The following is a 19,815-nucleotide window of genomic DNA, read 5'->3' on the forward strand; positions in this document are numbered from 1 at the left end:
AGGTTCAACCGCTTTGCCAATGAGCATCCTCTTCGGCCCTTAGTAGCTAGCAGGATAGGGGAAATTCTCCAAGCAATGAAAGGGAGAGGAAAGTGGCAAATTGATAGCGTCCAGATTAGCTACCCAACCATTGGTAAGATAACTGAGGCTGACCTAACTGACCACGGTCTTAACTGAATCTTTGGCATCGGTAAAACCCATGTTGTAGAAAGTTTGCTCCTTTTCTTCATGGAGTTTTATCACTACCTTCATCTTGGTTGTCATGCCAGCCAATAAACTTGGGGTCTCAGCTAGCCTTGTGTTAGATTCCTCATTCGTCTTCATTAGAGCTTCCACCTTATTCTTGGCCTCAGCCGAAATTTTTGGGACGGATTAGCCTTTGGGGTAGGAGCTTGCTCTCTAGCTTTTCCTTTAGAGCGGTCTCTTCAACTCGGTCAGCCATTGCCCAATTTAAACTGACCTCTAGCATGTGGACCCCTTGACAAGCCTGCAAACACCAAAACATAAGTAAAGGTAATGATGATAGAGAAATGGAAATAGTGGAATAGTGTAAGGGTATAGTTCGAGTGACCTACTACCATGACTTGCCTTTTTATGGCTAGGACCTTACTCTGGTCGTCCATTTGCTCCCATGCCTTCTTGTCGGCAGGGAGAGGCAAAGCCTTACTAAGGATGTTAGTACCTCATCTCCACTAACCCCTTCTCCACTAACGGGCGTTTTCAATGGAGGGAAGTGGCCCATCATCCAACTTGAACTCATAGGTGTATAGCAAAGGAGGCAGAGGAGGCATAGGGGGCAGCGTCTTCCTTATATTGCTCCATACAGGAGGAGTAGGTTAAACCATGGTCTAGGGGGGAGGTGGCTCAGTAGCAACATTTGTCACTTAACTGCTTTGACCCTGTTGCAGTCTTGGCCTTTTATTTGGGTGGGCAGCCCCGGGAGTGACCATGACTGTGGGTCAAGTTTGAGAGGATGGAATTGCCCTAACTCCCTCCGGGGGGAGACAATGAAGTCCTCAACTGTAAGTACCCTCCTCTAAACCTCCATTTCCTCATCTACCTTAGGTCCTCGGTCAAACAAACTTGTGAGGTAGTCTTGTCTACAAAGGGTGGAGGGGAATCCCTACCGAATTGATGTTGGTCAGCGTGCCAAAGTTCGAACACAAGTAAGTTCAGGAGAAATCCGCGTAGCCAAATGTCTATATACGATAGAAGTGGATGGCTTTCCTTTAGAGCACTCCCAGTAGCTTGAAAGCCTCCGTATGAAGGCTTTTACTCTAGGATCTTGTGGGTAGCATGAAGTTAACCGTCGGTATGAATGAAGAACTTTAACTGAAGTATCTAATTAAGGTCTCTCATGTTCATGTAATGGATGTTTAGCTTCATGTACTGCAGATCTACAAACTAGAAGAGTTAATGAAAAAAGAATTGGAAAATATACAAGTAAGAAAAAGTACAAATGTATTAAATTAAGACATACTTGATGCCTAAACCCTACCGACCTTGTTTGTTCCAAAAAGTTAGGCACAAGACATTATCGGCATGCTGATTTTCCGAGACCATCAAGAATTCCCCTGAGGAATTCCTGTTGGAATCAAGAAGACATGAGATCAGCCTTACTCGGCTTTGTCAGATCTTGAAGTAATAGCTTGAGGACAGGCTAGTTTGGCAATTGTAGATAAAATTAATGTCATGGTGGGTGAGTTTTAGGCCAAACTTCCTATTTAGCTCATCTACACACCCCACAACTCGAAACAAGTTCAGGGAACAATCGTCAGGACATAGCCTATAAAATTTTAGAAGGTATATGAGTAGGGGGCTCAAGGGTAACTTAACTCCTCCCTCTATAACGGCAATCAAGGGGATGAATATTATTTGTGGTACCCTTCTAGTAACTATCTCACTTTGATAACAGTATTGGGCTTGTATGTCATTGGGGATATTATATTTGGCTTTAAAGGCCCTTAGGCCCTTAGGGTTGTCTACTAAATGAACAAACCTACTCATGATTGTACTAAGGAATAGTAAAACAAGATGAATAGAGAGTATGCTTATAGGGAAAGTGGGCAAGCATGCTTAGGAAATGAGTCTCTAAGAAAAGCAAGGAGAAGAATCTAAGGAGTAAGAGAAAAATGAGAAGTGAGGTCTGGAAAGAGGAAAAAAGAGAAAGAAAGAAGCTTTGAACCCACTAGGGTTATTTATAAGGAAAGGAGTGGCGGGAGAATTGCGCGCTTTCTATCCTTTGGAATTCATACCCTTCGAAAAACCAAAAGTTGGGCAATTGTGGCCGTTGATCCAATACAGTAGTTAGGAGGCATGTAAAAAACAAAAGTTCGAATCTAGTGCAATTAATTTTTGATGAGTGACACCACCTAGAACCACCAATTATGGCACCACGCATCTTAAAGTGCCAAGAATCAAGCCAGGATCCCACTATCAAACATTAAAAGTGGAATCGTGGAGGGTTATTGTGGGTAGACAAAATTCAAGTTATTTGGGAAATATTATAGTGGTAGAGTCATAGGGCTAGGAATGGTAATGGGTCAAGTTCGGGTTGGGTTTCTTTATGCCCAAACCCGCCCTATGGGCCCGTACCCGTTACCCGAACCTGACCTGTTTAATAAAGAGGTTTTTATTTTGGGTCCCAAACTTGCCCTATCGGGTCCCATGGGCCATGTTCAACTAGGTTAGATTTGGGCCTAATTCGCGGCCAAATCGTGGCCCAAAAAAAGAGAAAAAGATTGAATTGAAACCTATACCGTGGCCCAAAAAAAAAAAAAAAAATCATATTTTCCCATATTTTTCTAGATTCAAATTTGAGCAGCAAGCACAATTTTCTGATAGAGGAGTCACCAATCAGCAAAAGCTTGAACAAATAATCGATAAAAAAAGAAAAAAAATCCAAAAAATAGAGAAGAGAATTAATGCACATGTTGAAAATAGGAAGTACAAGTGGCGTTAGAGAGAAGGAAAAGGAGGGAGAAAATGATGGACTTACTATTTGTTGCTTATGATTGAGGGTTTGGATTTTTTTTTTGGATCGAAATGGAATAAGTTTATAAAAAAATTGAAAATTTGTGGGGCGTTTTTAAGAAAAGTAAAGAGTGTGAGAGAAAAGAGTGGTGGAGGGTTGGTAGTGAGATCAAGTGATGGTTGATGGTGAGATTGAGAGATGGCCGATGATGATAGAGCTTGAGGGTGAGTGAGAGTGGGGAGAGGAGAGTGAGGGAAATGGGATGGGCTGGCTGAGTGAAATAAGAGGGTGAGGGTAGGGTTAATATATATATATATATATATATATATATATATATATATATATATATATATATATGGTTCTTTGGTAATTGTAGTTTTAATCGGATTGGGTTCGGGTTTGGGTTGGGGTGGGTTTCACTAAAACCCGGACTTAACCCGGACCCGCTTCAGGTTTTATTTTAAAAATCTATACCCGATCCTATTGTTTTTCATGGGTCGGGTTGAGTATCCACAGGTCAGGTACTTTTTGCCATCCCTACATAGGGCCCACCTCCTGACATGAGATTAGACACGTTGGAACAGTAGCTTAAACCCAAGTGGCCCCCCAGATACTACGAGTGGTGGGGCCCACATACAGATAAATATACTTTCATCACTGTAAATCCACTAACAAAAGAGTATAAAAGGAAAGAGACAAGTGACAATAAGGGGTTGGAACATTTTTCAAGGGAGACAAATACAAGTGAAGGAGAGATTATTAACTGATATTTTGGAAGAAGTGATCCAGCTCAGGACACTTAAGGGATACCTTGCCTGCATGGGATCTTCCTCGGGCAGTAAGACTAGCAGTAATTGCCATCTCACAACTGTTTTTAGCCACCATCGATTAGCCAAACTCTTCTTGGGACCTCCCACTGTGGGTTATACCCAGAATATAATACAAATTAATTGAGGGTTTAGGCCCAATGATCCATACATTGTTGTGGGGTACAACCATAAAAAACATTTGCAATTCTTTATTTTTCTTTTTATGCATGGTATACAATTACAAGTATTAGTTACATTTAGATATAATTGTGCATGTGCAACACTTTCACTTTTGCTTCCTTCTTCACACATACATGAGTACTAGTCGCTAAATGTTGGAAAAACACATGAAAATACAATTTTTGTATCTCATACAAAACACGTAGTGGAATATAACGGATTTACTTCATTCATGTGAGATAACTTGCAACATCTTAATTTTAGAAACAAAGAACAAGAAAGCGTACCTTGATGCATCTAAATTCAAAACAAATGAAGACTGGACTTAGAGAGCCTTTCAATCTTCACCCCTATTCCACAATGTGCCCAAGATGTGTGGTCTCTCAATCAGTTCTATATGTATTTGTTCAAGGGAATAACCAAGTGTTTCTCTCTTAAGAAAAAAACTCATAATCATTTTCTCATTTTAATCATACATATATATCTGCACTTTTGGCAGTTACTTTATTTAATACCTCTTATTTAATAAATAACTGATTATCTAATTGGGTTACCCTTTTGGGCCAGCCCAATTGGGCTTTAGTGCGTGGCTAGAGTGGGACTAAAAGGGACAAATAAAACTCTAGCTCCAATGGGCTTTGGACTTATCTGTTAACTCTTGACAAGTTCAAAGTTACCATTAATTATATTTAATACCACTATATAAATATAATTGCATTCTATGTTTTATTAATAAATTATATCCCAAGACTTTATTAAACATTTAACCCCTTCATGAAAATATTCGCAGTAATACAAAGTCATAATGTGTAACTGTCACTTTGAAGATTACTACATCTTAATTCTTGAGTGCCTGGTTTAATCCTCTAAGTTATTCATATATATATATATATTTTATGAAATCTAATTTCATAAAATATAAACTTTAGTAACTCTTTACTAAAGTGGTTAGGCCTACCACTCTGAATAACCAAATTCATTAAACTTATCTCAATGAAATATTTTGTATCTCTATAAAGAGACTATAAATTTCATCTTGAGAATATGTGTTCTTTCAACATTACGTGTTGTTGCCCAACATACTAAGGTTTTGACCGTTTCTCTAGATCTCACTCCTGATATATTAACGCAACCTACATTTCATGATCAGGTTCATTATTCCCTCAGGATTGAGAGTTTATGTAAATGAGAAGTCGTGAGATTTATTATTCATTTGACAGTCGTTAATAGAATAATAAATCTTATAGCGGTCTAGTTCAATATGTTTTATACACTTAAAACAATTAACATATCAACTAGAAGTCCCCACTTCCATGATCAAGACAAATCATCCTAATTGACATGTTATAGTCTTCGCAGATGAAATGCCCAATTTCATCACCGACTACGAACTAAGATTTTGAGTTTACAAAGAACTTGTGATTTATATCTTGTGACTAAATCACATAAATTACATACTATGCATCTCAAGGACTATATGATAGTGTCCAAACATTCATGCTATCATTATTTTAGATAATAATAAAACAAGTTTATTACATAAAAAATAATGTTATACATAATGTCATACATGATGTCATACATGGCATACAATAGGATTTTAGGGCACTAATCCTAATACTAACTTGTGCGATGCACGGGAAAATTTTGCATACATGTATAATGTATCATGAAACAAATTCAATAAGTTTTTTTTATTAAAAAAATGATATATATTAATTATTAATTTTTAATAAATAAGCGTCAAAGATTTTTTTTTTTTGAGAATCAAGCGTCATTGATTTGGCCATGGATCAAGTCAAATTCGGCCCAATTACTAACACATGGACATAAGTAAAAGTAAAATCTATTATGTTATACTAAGTTTAGTTCATATAACTTAATCCCATACAATGCACTGGAAAACTTTACATAAATATATAATATATCATGTATACTCCATGGCTATAGTTGATAGGTTCAGTTTTTACAAAAAATGAACCCAAAACTTCTAATATTAAAACTTTCGAAATGCCAAAAATATCAAATTTTGGTGGAAAGTCAATGAATCGGATGTCAAAACTTCCAAAAGTCCAAATATAATATTAAAACAAAGCAAAAAAAAAAGAAAAAAAGACTACACAACAGAAAAATATGAGATAAATTACAAAACAAAAATATATAAGACTAAACTGCAAATAAATATTATAGAAAGATAAGGTACCCTCTAGAGAATAATCCATGGTTATAGTTGTTGAAATCTGGCAAACAAATTCAAATATTGCAAAAAATGAACCAATTTAAAATAAAAAAAATTCAAAAAATGCAATAAAAATTAGTAAATCAAAAGATTCAGAGTCTAGAGAAATACATGACTACACAAATATATATAAGTGAATAATTGGTTAGCCTCCAAAGAATAATACATGGCAGCGTTAATCGGTGAAGAATTGAAGATAGCTATAGCAATAGTGGCACTTTATGCATGTTCTGTCTTATATAGCCAAAGCTTTAATATTGTTGATTCCTATGCGTAGTGCTCATATTGTTAGGGCAATTGATTTTGTTTGATTTCCCCTACTTTAGGTCCCCTAAAAGTCTGAAACTGTAATTATATGTCTACCTAAGAAACATTTGGCTAACTAATGTAATTTACACAACTTTGTATGATTTCCGTCAATGATAAGTGCCATGTGTGTGTTGCACATACTTCTGTTAGGGATTCTTCAGGTGTAAAAATATCTTTGTGCAAGCAATTTTGTTCTTTATGTTAATACTGACCTGGTGGAAGTTCCAATGATTTGAAACATCTGTTTTTGCATCTTTTAGTAGGTTTGAATGGTACACCTCCCTATTCATGGATGAATATTCTGGAAAAAGAGCTGTAGATGGGATTGTGGTCTCTAGAAAGGAATCTGGTCTTGCGTTGAGAATGCCAACAATAGAGATCATAATGCTCTATCTTCATCAAATCTTGATACCGTAGGCTTGGATGGGAGTGAATGGGAGTCAGCTCTATTGTTCTAGGTTTAGGGTTTTGTGTGTTTTACTTTTATCGATTGTGTTTCAGCGTGTTCTTTTTTTTTTTTTTTTTCTGGAAAAATAGCGTGTTCTAATTTAAAATATAAAAATAATAAATAAAATAATTAACAATGTGAAAATTTGTGAGCCTTTCAAAGCTTATGTGTTTACATATAATGAAGTCAACAAAAAGTTAAAAGCTTCAGTTTTATAGTATATATATATAAATTACAAGTATTTGTTACAACTCATGCTGGACATGTGTATATAATGCTTTTTTTATTAAAAAATTTGATTTTAAATAAAACTAACATTTTTGCTTCTGAAACACTCTAACAGTGTCTAACATGCCGCCATTTCTAGTACACAAAACCATATGGAACATTTTTTTTGACGCCGTTACTTAAATGCTCCAAATTCTCCAAGAAAATCTCTGTCACACCCCGTTGCTCACAAACAACGTCGTTTAGACCCTATTTGTTTCCTCGTCGATGACGTCACACACCGCCCTTGCACGTGCTGCAACATCATCCAATTACTTGAAAAGAGGTTTGGGTACCTTAGGTAAGGAACATGAAGGTCTAGCAATTTATTTGTGTAAAAAGTTTGAATGTTTCTATTGATAATTCTATAGTTGGGATAAAAGAGATTTGAATCCTGAATGGCTCTGGTGGATCATAAATATAGCATGATGATGACACATATGGGAAATGAAATTCATAATATGGCACAATTTATATATCTGTTTGTCAAATATCAATGGGTTTGGAATTACATCAGGGTTGAGCACAACTTAAGAGCATTCACACCTAGGCTTGTAAAACAAAACATCCTACTTTAGCACAAAAAAGTTACTTTATCTACTTTACACTACCATTTTATAATTCACCCATTTACACAAAAAGAAAAAAATCATTAAAAAATTATCAAGGATTACGGAATTATTCCAAGTTGTATCCTTGTTTTCTCTTTTAGGGTTACACAATCATTACATAACCTCACGTAACCACCACTTAGGGTTTTCCTCAACATTTTTGTACGTGACTAAAAAAGTCCAATACAAAAATTATGACCAGCACTCTAGGAGTTTAGAATATATATAGTTTGAGGTAGGACTAAATGAATGGAAAAATAAAAACCTAGTTCCAATGGGCCTTGGACTCTCATATATATAATTGCACTCTAGGTTTTATTTAATTATACAAGATATCCATTGACTATTTAAAATTACACTAGACCCCTCCATCACATCATACATATATAGTGAAATAAAGTCATAAAGATATTGCCACTTTATTAATACTATGGTAAATTTATAAATGTTCCCTAAATTTTACACATTGTGTCAATTTAGTCTTTGACCTTTCAAATGTGTCGATTTAGTTTCTAACATTTTGGGGTCCATTTGGATAGAACTTATTGCTGAAAACTGAAAACACTGTAGCAAAATAATTTTTAAATGTGTGAATAGTGCCGTGGGACCCATTTTTAACATTTTTTTTTCTTCTGATGAACAGTACACAAATAGTACATGAACAATGCACTGTCTCCTAAAAGCTGTTGCGCGTGAATCAAAAAAAAGAAAAAGAAAAAAGAAGTAAACGCAAACGTGAAATGCAGCTTTGACGTGGATCCAAACGGGCAATTGGTATTGATGAGAATCAACAAGCATTCAAGGATCCATTGCATGTTCCAGTTGGGCCTATTACAAGAGCAAGATCCAAGAAGATCCAAGAAACACTTAACGGGCTAATTCAAGAGATTTGGGCTGATTCTAACGCAGAATATTCCAAGCTTGGCCCAAAGGAAGATGAAAGTGTAGTAAACTTAATTCAAGCTATTTAGGGCTGATCTGACTTAATTGGGAGTGATTTGTGGCATGAATTAATGGCTAATTGACTTTCCAGCTCTGTATAAGTTAAGGCAGATTTTTTCCTATTTTGGATTTGCTAATTTCAGACCAAATCAACATTTATTTAGGGTTTTATTATTTAGTACGTTTTTTAGGTATTTTCCTTGTTTTTAGGTGCATTTAATGCTTTTTAGGTCAAACTTGATTCCTGATATGGTAAGGTATCAATTAGGAGTTATTTTAGAATATATTTTCTTGTCTGTCAAGTTTTGTGGAGTCCTTAAATAGGCCTTGAAGTCTGTAAACTTTTTTCAGAAAATTATGGAATAAAAAATCAGAAAAGGTGAGGCTTTGCTCTCTTTTGGTTCTTCAAGAACTGTGAACTTATCAAGGATTCTTCCTTGTGGCGTTCAAACTTTATACCTTTGGTTCGTGATTCTTTATAATCATTGGGTCAAGGTCAACTTATACCTTTGGTTCGCGTTTTGATTATAAACGTTGGGTCAGGGTTTCTATCATAAATATGATTTTTAGCTTTCCTGGGTTAAATATTCCAATATTTTTGTTGGGTCTCAAAGCGTGTCGATTGAGGTTCGCATCATTTGGTATCAGAGCACAGGTTCTAAAATCAGTTTCCTATCCCTTTATCTTTTGTTTCTTGTTATCATCCTATCTTGTTTCTTTTGTGTTCTTCATTCATCGTTCTTATTCTTTTTGTTTTTATTGAAGTGCATTAGGTTAAAATCGTGCACCCAGTTCCAAAAAAAAAAAAAAAAAAAAGTGAAAAAAAGACATCTGAAAAAAAAAAAAAATTTGTTTGCAGTTTCAATTCTCTCAGACCAGAATATCGTTTTCTTTTGTCTCCTTCCTTTGATTTAGTGTTTCTGTCATATTTTCTTGCCGTTGGTATTTGTTTTTACACTACAAGTTGAATTTCTTGATCAAGTTTATTAGTTTAATGAAGAACTGAAAATGCGAAGTTACGAGTGGAAAAAGGCGAGAGAGTGTGAGACTAATATCGGGAAAAAACCAATTTAAGAGTGAAACATGAGTGGGAGTGACATAATTTGAGTGCAAACACGTGAGGGAGTGTTGTGAGGAATTATTTCTAACAATTCTCTGTTGTTTTAAAAGTATGTCTTCCAGGTGTGAAACATCAAATAGGGAAGGAGGGGAGGAGTCGTCCATCATTTTGCAGGCTATGCAACAACAATTTGAACGCATGAACGTGGTGTTTAGTGAGATTCGGGATCGGATAGATAGGCAAGACACTGTTATTGCTACTTTGCGTGAGGAGCGTCGTCAAAGAGGCCCTAATGCTAGAAGGCAAGAAAGGCGTTCTCGCATGAATGATTCTGATGACTACCACGAGGATGAGTTTGAAGATGAAGAAGATCAATCTTCATTGAACAATGAGGGCAGGTTTGTGCCAAGGAGAGAAAGGCGTGGTAGAGGTTTCCGAAGAGATCCAAGATGGGACTGACAGGAACCTAGGAAACATAAAAATGAAGATACCAACATTCCAAGGGAAAAATGATCCAGAAGCATACTTGGAGTGGGAGAAGAAGGTGGAGTTAATCTTTGAGTGCCACAACTACCCCGAGGAGAAAAAGGTAAAACTCGCTGTCATTGAGTTTACTGACTATGCTATTATATGGTGGGATCAACTTGTGATGAACAGAAGGAGAAACCATGAGAGACCTATTGAGAGTTGGGAGGAAATGAAGGCCATCATGAGGAGGCGGTTTGTTCCTAGTCACTACTATAGGGACTTGTATCAGAAATTACAGAGTCTTACTCAAGGCTATAGGAGCGTGGATGACTACCACAAGGAGATAGAGATTGCCATGATTCGGGCAAATGTAGAGGAGGATAGAGAAGCTACCATGGCAAGGTTTTTGAATGGGCTGAATCGTGACATTGCCAACGTGGTGGAGTTGTAGCACTACGTGGAGTTGGAGGACATGGTGCACATGGCAATAAAGGTGGAACGACAGCTTAAAAGGAAAGGAACTCGGTCATTTCAAAATCTGGGCTCCTCTACTTCATGGAGGTCAAATGGGAGGAAAGACGAAGAGGCTATTTTCAAGTCCAAAGCCGAACCACAAAAAAGGAGAGATGAAGCTCCCAGTATCAACAAAGGTAAAAATGAATCCCAGACTCGTAATCGTGATATTAAATGTTTTCGTTGTTTGGGAGTGGGTCATATTGCTTCACAATGCCCAAATAAGAGGACCATGATCACACGTATTGATGGAGAGGTGGAAACTGAAAGCGAGGAAGATGATGACCAGATTCCATCACTTGAGGATGCTTGTGATGAGGAAGTGGAGTATCCAGTGGTGGGCGAGTCACTTGTGGCTAGGCGTGCTTTAAGTACCCAAGTCAAAGAGGATGACATGGAACAACAAAGGGAGAACATTTTTCACACTAGATGCCACGTCAACAACAAGGTATGTAGTATGATTATAGATGGGGGGAGCTGTACTAATGTGGCTAGCACTACTTTAGTCGAAAAATTGAATTTACCTACCTTGAAACACCTTAGACCATATAAGTTGCAGTGGTTGAATGATTGTGGAGAAGTTAAGGTAAATAAGCAAGTACTGGTTTCTTTTTCAATTGTGAGGTACGAGGGTGAAGTACTTTGTGATGTTGTTCAAATGCAAGTGGGTCACATTTTATTGGGTAGGCCATGGCAGTTTGACAGGAAGGTCAATCATGATGGGTTCAAGAATAGGTATTCTTTTGTTAAAGATAACAAAACCATTACTCTTGTACCGTTGACTCCGAGACAAGTGTATGAAGATCAAGTGAAACTAAAAAGAGAAAATGACTTGAAAAATTGTGATATTGAGAATGCAAAAAAAGTTGATGAGAAAGAGAGTGAAAGAATAAAAGAGTGTGAACAGAAAAAAGAGAGTGAAAATATAAAAAAGAGTGAAAAGACAGTTTAGGGTGGAAAAAATGAGAGAAAAACAAAAAAAACAAGGGAGTTTTTATGCTAAGGCGAGTGATGTCAAGAGTGCTTTTTATACAAAACAGCCTATATTTGTACTCTTGTACAAAGATGTGTGTTTTAATATTAACGAACTTAACGAATCTTTGCCTAGTGTTGTTGTCTCTTTGTTGCAGGAATATGAGGACGTGTTTCCTAACGATGTTCCTAGTGGATTGCCACCTATTAGAGGAATAGAGCATCAAATCGATTTTGTGCCAGGTGCAACAATTCCTAACCAACCAGCCTATAGGAGTAATCCGGAGGAGATAAAGGAACTTCAAAGGCAAGTTGAGGAGTTGCTGACCAAGGGACATGTGAGAGAGAGTATGAGTCCATGCGCGGTGCCGGTGCTGCTTGTTCCTAAGAAGGATGGAACTTGGAGAATGTGTGTTGATTGCAGGGCTATCAACAACATTACGGTAAAGTATAGACATCTCATTCCTAGGCTAGATGACATGTTGGATGAATTGCATGGATCATGTGTTTTCACAAAAATTGATTTGAAAAGTGGATATCATCAAATTAGGATGAAAGAGAGTGATGAATGAAAAACTGCCTTTAAAACTAAATATGGATTGTATGAGTGGTTGGTAATGCCTTTCGGTCTAACTAATGCACCAAGTACATTCATGAGGTTAATGAACCATGCATTGCGTGTGTTTATAGGCAGATTTGTTGTGGTCTATTTTGATGATATTTTGGTATATAGCAAGAAATTAGATGAGCATATTGATCATTTACATTGTGTGCTTGCTGTTATGAGAAAAGAAAGATTTCCAGCTCGTACGCGGTCTAAGCTTCATCTTAGAGGGGATGGTCCATTTCAAGTCCTTGAGAGAATCAATGATAATGCATACAAGTTGGATCTTCCAGGTGAGTATAACATTAGTGCTACATTTGATGTTTCTGATCTTTCTCCTTTTGATGTAGGTGACGATTCGAGGAAGAATCCTTTTGAAGAGAGGGGGAATGATGAGAATCAACAAGCATTCAAGGATCCATTGCATGTTCCAGTTGGGTCTATTACAAGAGCAAGATCCAAGAAGATCCAAGAAACACTTAACGGGCTAATTCAAGAGATTTGGGTTGATTCTAACGCAGGATATTCCAAGCTTGGCCCAAAGGAAGATGAAAGTGTAGTAAACTTAATTCAACCTATTTAGGGCTGATCTGACTTAATTGGGAGTGATTTATGGCATGAATTAATGGTTGATTGACTTTCCAGCACTGTATCAGTTAAGACAGATTTTTTCCTATTTTGGATCTGCTAATTTCAGACCAAATCAACTTTTATTTAGGGTTTTATTATTTAGTACGTTTTTTAGGTATTTTCCTTGTTTTTAGGTGCATTTAATGCTTTTTAGGTCAAACTTGATTCCTGATATAGTAAGGTATCAATTAGGAGTTATTTTAGAATATATTTTCTTGTCTGTCAAGTTTTGTGGAGTCCTTAAATAGGCCCTGAAGTCTGTAAACGTTTTTCAGAAAATTATAGAATAAAAAATCAGAAAATGTGAGGCATTGCTCTCTTTTGGTTCTTCAAGGACTGTGAACTTATCAAGGATTCTTCCTTGTGGCGTTCAAACTTTATACCTTTGGTTCGTGATTCTTTATAATCATTGGGTCAAGGTCAACTTACACCTTTGGTTCGCGTTTTGATTATAAACGTTGGGTCAGGGTTTCTATCATAAATATGATTTTTAGCTTTCCTGGGTTAAATATTCCAATATTTTTGTTGGGTCTCAAAGCGTGTCGATTGAGGTTCGCATCAGGTATGACGTCATTTTGGTCCCTACTGTTAACTCTTGGATGGAAATTTTTGACTAGTCAAATGGACTAAATAAAAAATGATTTATCTACCACTCCAATTGCCAACTATATAGTCACGTCATATTAAAATTTAAAAATAAAAAACAACAACAAAAGTCTTCTCATGTGAGTCAATTTGGGAGAAAAGAACAATCTCTCTCTCTCTCTCTCTCTCTCTCTCTCTCTCCCTCCCGTCAGACTATACATCAGAAATTTATGTGTCCTACCATCACCATTTTAGCTGAGACAAAGAGAGAGGCAGAATTCAACCTTTTACTGCTAAGACAATGAGGTAAGAAGGTAGTATGAGATTCTTCGTGCCAAGTATCAGATCAGATGAAACAGCACCCTACTACACCACTACCATCGCAACCCGATCTCACCCACAATCCAATTTGATGGTGGTAGGAACAGTGAAGGCTCTAGGAATTTTTCTTAGGGTGTTCCTTAAGAAGTATAAATTACACAATCTAATAAAAAGAGAAATTCATATATTGACAACAGCAATAAAAAAAAAAACACGCAAATACATAAAGTTTACAATTGCCTTCTATGAGTTTTCATATTTTGAAATCGTTGCATGATAGTCTCATTATCAATGCTACAAGTTACATCTCTTTCAATATACACAATCAAGCAATCATTCATCCACTGATCTCCCATTCGATTACGCAGTTCATTCTTTATATATTTCATTGCTGAAAAACTTCTTTCTACTGTTACAGTAGCGACAGGAATGGTCAAAACTAACTTCACAAGCAAATGGACTAATGGATAAGTCTCATACTTCCTAGTGTTCACTAACTTTTCAGTAAGTTCACTAAGTCCTTGAAGCTCTAAAAACAAGTCATTGCTGTGCATATCAAAAATGTAATTCTGAAGTTGAGAGTCAAGTGCCTAGATATCTATCCCAAGAAAATCAGATGGATAGAACTTTGCTAGATGTAATCAAGCACACCAACACCACGGGGGTGTATCTCACAAATGGTCACACCCAATCAATCCCTAGGAGGGATGGATGCGACCACACAAGCACAAGCCCATGTAGGGCGCAAAGCATGGCAAAGCCTAGATCTAGAAAGGCTAACATGGTGATAATGCGTAGGAGCAAACAAGCAAACATAGACATGCAAAGGAAATGATCCAAACCCTTTAATATAGGCCTCGGTGTATGGATGTAGGCCTAAACCACAGGATCTAGATCTACACCCTACCAATAAGGGCCAAAACAAAAGAAAGAGAGATATTAAGAGGTAGAAGGGCTTTAAAAGCACATGGCATTGGAACCACCATGTGTATCTAGACACATGAACAAGGCATAGAGCACTCAAAGTTATAGATCTAAGCGTAGACATGGCAAAGAGCACAAAAGCATGTGGATCTAAGCATAAACGTGGCAAAGAACACATAGGCATGTAGATCTAAGCGTAAACATGTTGAGGAGCCTAAAAGCATGTAGATCTAAGTGTAAACAAGGCAAGGAGCCTAAAAGCATGTGGATCTAAGCACACACATTAAATTTAGACGTATCCTAGTCCAAGAAAGCTAGACCAATAACATCAACATGTTAAATCATGGCATAAGCAAGGAAACATGCTAGAGAAACTTTAAAGACATGCTAGAAAGCAAGAATAAAGCTAGGAAAAAGAATAAAGCATTTTATTAAGAAAGAAAAGCTATAGAAAGAAAAGGGTATGGATTTTAACTAAAAAGCTACATCCACACCCCTAAACCTCAAATCCAAGGTATGGAACTTAAGAGAGGAAGATTGGGCGCAAGAACACTACCTTGATGATTGTAAAAAAAAGGAGAATCTAAGGCGTTTGAAGGTGTTTAGGAGAGAAATTATAGAGAGGAGAGAGAGAATCTACCTAGAAAAACTGCTCAAAACTCTTCTTCTTTTTTTCTGCAAAATGAGGGGTCTGGAAGCTTTTATAGCTGAAAAGTGACTCTTCAGCTTCCGACGCAGCTTGTAGGGTAGCCTGCCACCCTGTTGACATGGGCAGTTTCGGTCTTTTGCATAGTCCAGCTTCCGATGCATATTTGAAGGCCTTCCAAGACTCAAATTGAGCTGATCTAGGTGTATATGGAAATCTCTAGTTGTCTAGTGTCCAGAACACAAAAACAATTGAAAATCTAAAAGTCGGATCAAAAGTTATGGCTTCGAGAAGTATGCTAAAGCACTTTTCATGGTTTTCTAGATGTCTCAACCGTTTTAAAATCCAATTTCAACCCATGAATAGTTGTTGGAAAAGGAATTTGATAATCTTTGCAATAACGCTTGTCCTAGCCCATTTTGACAGTCGAAACAAAATTAGGATTTCCGGTGCCCTTGAGAGTCAATCTCGGGTCAAACTTGGTCAAAGTTGACGAAAATCTCCGAGTAGCTCGAATTTGATAGAAACATGAAAAATGTTGTTTTTGGGATGATTTTGACCGACTTTGACTTTCGGTCAACCCAAGGTTGACCAGGGGCAATTTGGTCAATTTGACCGGAAAATGCACTTTGAGTGCTTTGATGCCCGAACGGGTTGTGTCACATCAATTTGGATACTTTCGCGGCCCCATGGAAAAAAGATAATATTTTTGGAATTTACGGGGTCCAGCACACAAATCGAAGGCGGACAAAATACGGTGTCTAGATCATTGAGCTACAAACTCTCTATATATATATATATCTCTAAAAGTTGAAGTGTAGAATTTATTGTTGCTACGCTTCAGTTAAGCCACATCAGCATTCACCTCATTATCATTTTATTTCCAATTTTCTTATAATTGTTTTTAACATTTACTTTTTTATTTTATTTTAATATTTGCACCTTTTCCAACATTTCTCCACCCTTACCTTTTCATCTCCCCACCACCCTCTACATAAATATTATTCTTCTTCTTTTTATCTCCCCACCACCCTCTACATAAATAATATTATTCTTCTTTCTCTTCATCTTCCTTTATTTTGTCTCTTCGTATTCACATCCTCTTACAATAAATTTGTAACTATCTATTCCATCCTATGCATGGTTTTTCTCTCACAACAAAAGTTATCGCTCTCTCTCTCTCTCAATTTTTCGATAAATTTTTTATACATTCTTCAATTTATGCCAAATTACTAATCTTTGGGAATCCTTTTTTTTTTTTTTTTTTTTTCTACACTAGAATCATTATGCTCATTTTCTTACTTAATCTAATCAGGTAGTTTGCTGGAATTCAAAAAAGGCTCTCTCTCTCTCTCCCTCTCAAATTTTCAATGAATTTTTTATACGTTCTTCTATTTATGCCAAATTACTAATCTTTTGGAATTCTTTCTTTTTCTTTTTTTTTACACTAGAATGATTATGCTCATTTTCTCACTTAATTTAATCGGGTAGTTTGCTGGAATTCAGGTAAAACCAAACAATAAGGAATTTTGCGGCATTGGAGAACGCCTGAATATATACCAGACAAAATTTGTAAGTCAGCAAATTAGTGGAGCTATGATTAAGCTTCAAACGGGATTGATGGTATTGCCAATGTTTATTAATTAGCATCCTTATTGCTATTTCTCTATACATGTTTCCTAGAATTAGTATTAGTCTCATTTTTATTTTCTCTATTATATTCTACGTAAACCAAGAGTTCTTTAAAACTCCACCTTGGTTAATGCCATTTAGATTTTTTAAATTTTTTTTTTTCTCTCTTTAATTGTTAAATGTTATCCTATTTTTGTTCTTTCTTATAACTCTAATTAATGTTGATGGTTCTTTTTTTTTTTTGGTTAGTTAAGGTTGATGATTCTTTCTTACAGAGAAAAGAAAAAATTGAAAACAATTGAATTCCGTATAAACTTGCACCTAAAGGGGACATGAGCCTTTGTTTATTTGATTAGAGACAATATATTAAAGGGGCATATCCTTTGGCCATTGCATTGCATTTCTTAGAGGTTAAAAGATAAAACTTGTCATTATAGGAAAACATTTTGGGTTGGGATAAGGGCGTCATTTTGTTTGCTCTAAGAGTCACAAAAGATCCTATTATAAAGGAAGCCCACAGTCATATCACATGTTTATTACACTAACCTGCATGAGCACAATTCATTATTCTCTCTCACCGTGTTTATACTACGTTTGCATTTAGCAACCTAAGATTAGAATTTATTCCCAATAGATGACTTGTAGAATCATTCAATTTTTATAGGAAACTAGCTGTAGACTCGCGCGATGCGTGAAAATATAAATATTATACAATGAAGTGTAATATATAAAAAGTAACAATTACTTCAAGTATTGTTTAAAAAAAAAAAAGATTTTTACACTTATTTTTTAAAATCTTTTTATATCTACAAATATATCATTTTAATATTTTTTATGTGTATTTTATTAATATTTTTTAAGGTGAACCATATTCTTCTAACTTTGCTGTAGTGTGTTACATTTGCTTAATATACAACTCATCTCTTAAGGAATAAGGAAATTATCATAATAATAAAAAATCATCACAAAATTACAATGTTAACTTAACCGAAATTAAAATAAAACTAAAGATATAAAAAAATAGATTTTATAATAATCATTAGTCAAAAAATTGGTAGGCATATTCAAATCCCTATTTCTACAAAAAAAAAAAACCTAAGTATTAATCCAAACCAAAATTCAATCAAAATTATAAAAGGGAAATAAAAGACTTTCTGATGGGAAATTAAAAAACACAATACTAAAACAAATATGAAAAAAAAAAAACCATCAATCTTAATTAGAAATATAAGAAAGAAAAAAAATCTTTCATGTGCAATTGTTCTCTTTATTGCTATTTATTGTTATATATATATTTTTTCTTTTTTTTCTTCTTCTCATCTTATGTTATTCAACATTTAAATTCATTCACATCTTCCACGTCATTAAATTATTTATATTTTCTCTCTTTTTTTATTTTCAATAATTAAAATGGAATATTTTACTTAAATTCAAATAAAAAAAATTATCCTTAAAAAATTGTACTCTTTTTTTTTTTTTACTACATCTACACTTTGTCCAAGCTTTTTCCTTACCTTTATCTTTTCATCTCCCCACTACCTTCTACCTTAATATCACTATTCATCCCCCCACATCTTCTATATCATTAAATTATTTATATTTTTCTCTCATTTTTATTTTAAAAAATTATAATATTAAAATTTTACTTAAATTCAATAAATAAAATTGCCCTCATAAAGTGGAGTAATACTAGAGACACTGATTCTCAAACCCAATACATCAAAGAAAAAATATAATATGAAACAAATGCCAATTGGGAAACACTAAATTAAAAAAAAATAATGAGGATATCAAACCAAATATAATATAAAGAAACTAATAGTTATGGATATACTAACTTAAGGGTAGCAAAATTAAATGAAAAAAAAACTAAAATACATATTTAATGCAATAAAACCATTATCAAATTTTGGAAAATAGTAGGTTGCCTATGGAGAGAGAGAGAGAGAGAGAGAGAGAGAGAGAGAGAGAGAGATGGTAAATAAAAAAAAATCAAATGTCAATTAGTAACTATTAAGTGGAAAACAAAGAGATTGTAAGGAGAAGTAAAAATAAAAAATAAATAAGACCAATATGGAGAACATTAAAAACTTTACAGTGCAATAAAATCAACTATTACATTCACTTAAAAAATTGAATCAATAATTAAACACAATCATAGCGTCAACAAAAAAGAAAAAATCCTAGCAATATATTTAAACTTAAAACTAATCAAACTCTAATTCATAACTAAAAGGAGATGTTCTCATGTAATAATAGAAATTACATAAGAAATAATGTTAGAAAATTTTAAAATCCCTTCTTTGACATTTCATTTATCTTTATATATATATATATATATATGTGTGTGTGTGTGTGTGTGTGTGTGTGTAATCTTCATACAAAATTACATTTAAAAATCTAATAAACGATGCTACATCTCATTTAACACCTCTATTATAAAAATCATTAGCCAGTAAATATATGATAATAGTAAAAAGCGTTATAAATGAAATTATGATAAAAAGTGATAAAAATAATTAGCTACTATCATTATGAAGTAGTAGTCTATGATTTTACACATCTAAAGAAGTGAGATATATAGAGTTTACTTAAGGTATATGTAAAGATTCACATTAAAAAAAAGATATGTACAACTTAAAAAAATGTATATTCTATAAATAAATAAAAAGGTATATGTA

The 19,815-nt window shown here is 35.0% G+C and overlaps 1 protein-coding gene across 1 annotated transcript in view; it reads right to left on the reverse strand.

The window, feature by feature from the left end:
* Positions 1-349: 349 nt before the first annotated feature.
* LOC142628798 (uncharacterized) overlaps positions 350-19,815 on the reverse strand; it is a 45,010-nt gene continuing 25,544 nt past the window's right edge. Inside the window, exon 4 of the mRNA XM_075802837.1 lies at positions 350-487. Within this exon, the coding sequence (XP_075658952.1) occupies positions 350-487 (138 nt within the window). The remainder of the gene's footprint in view (positions 488-19,815) is intronic.

Source organism: Castanea sativa, chromosome 3 (genome assembly GCF_040712315.1).
Source record: "Castanea sativa cultivar Marrone di Chiusa Pesio chromosome 3, ASM4071231v1".
NCBI lineage: Eukaryota > Viridiplantae > Streptophyta > Magnoliopsida > Fagales > Fagaceae > Castanea > Castanea sativa.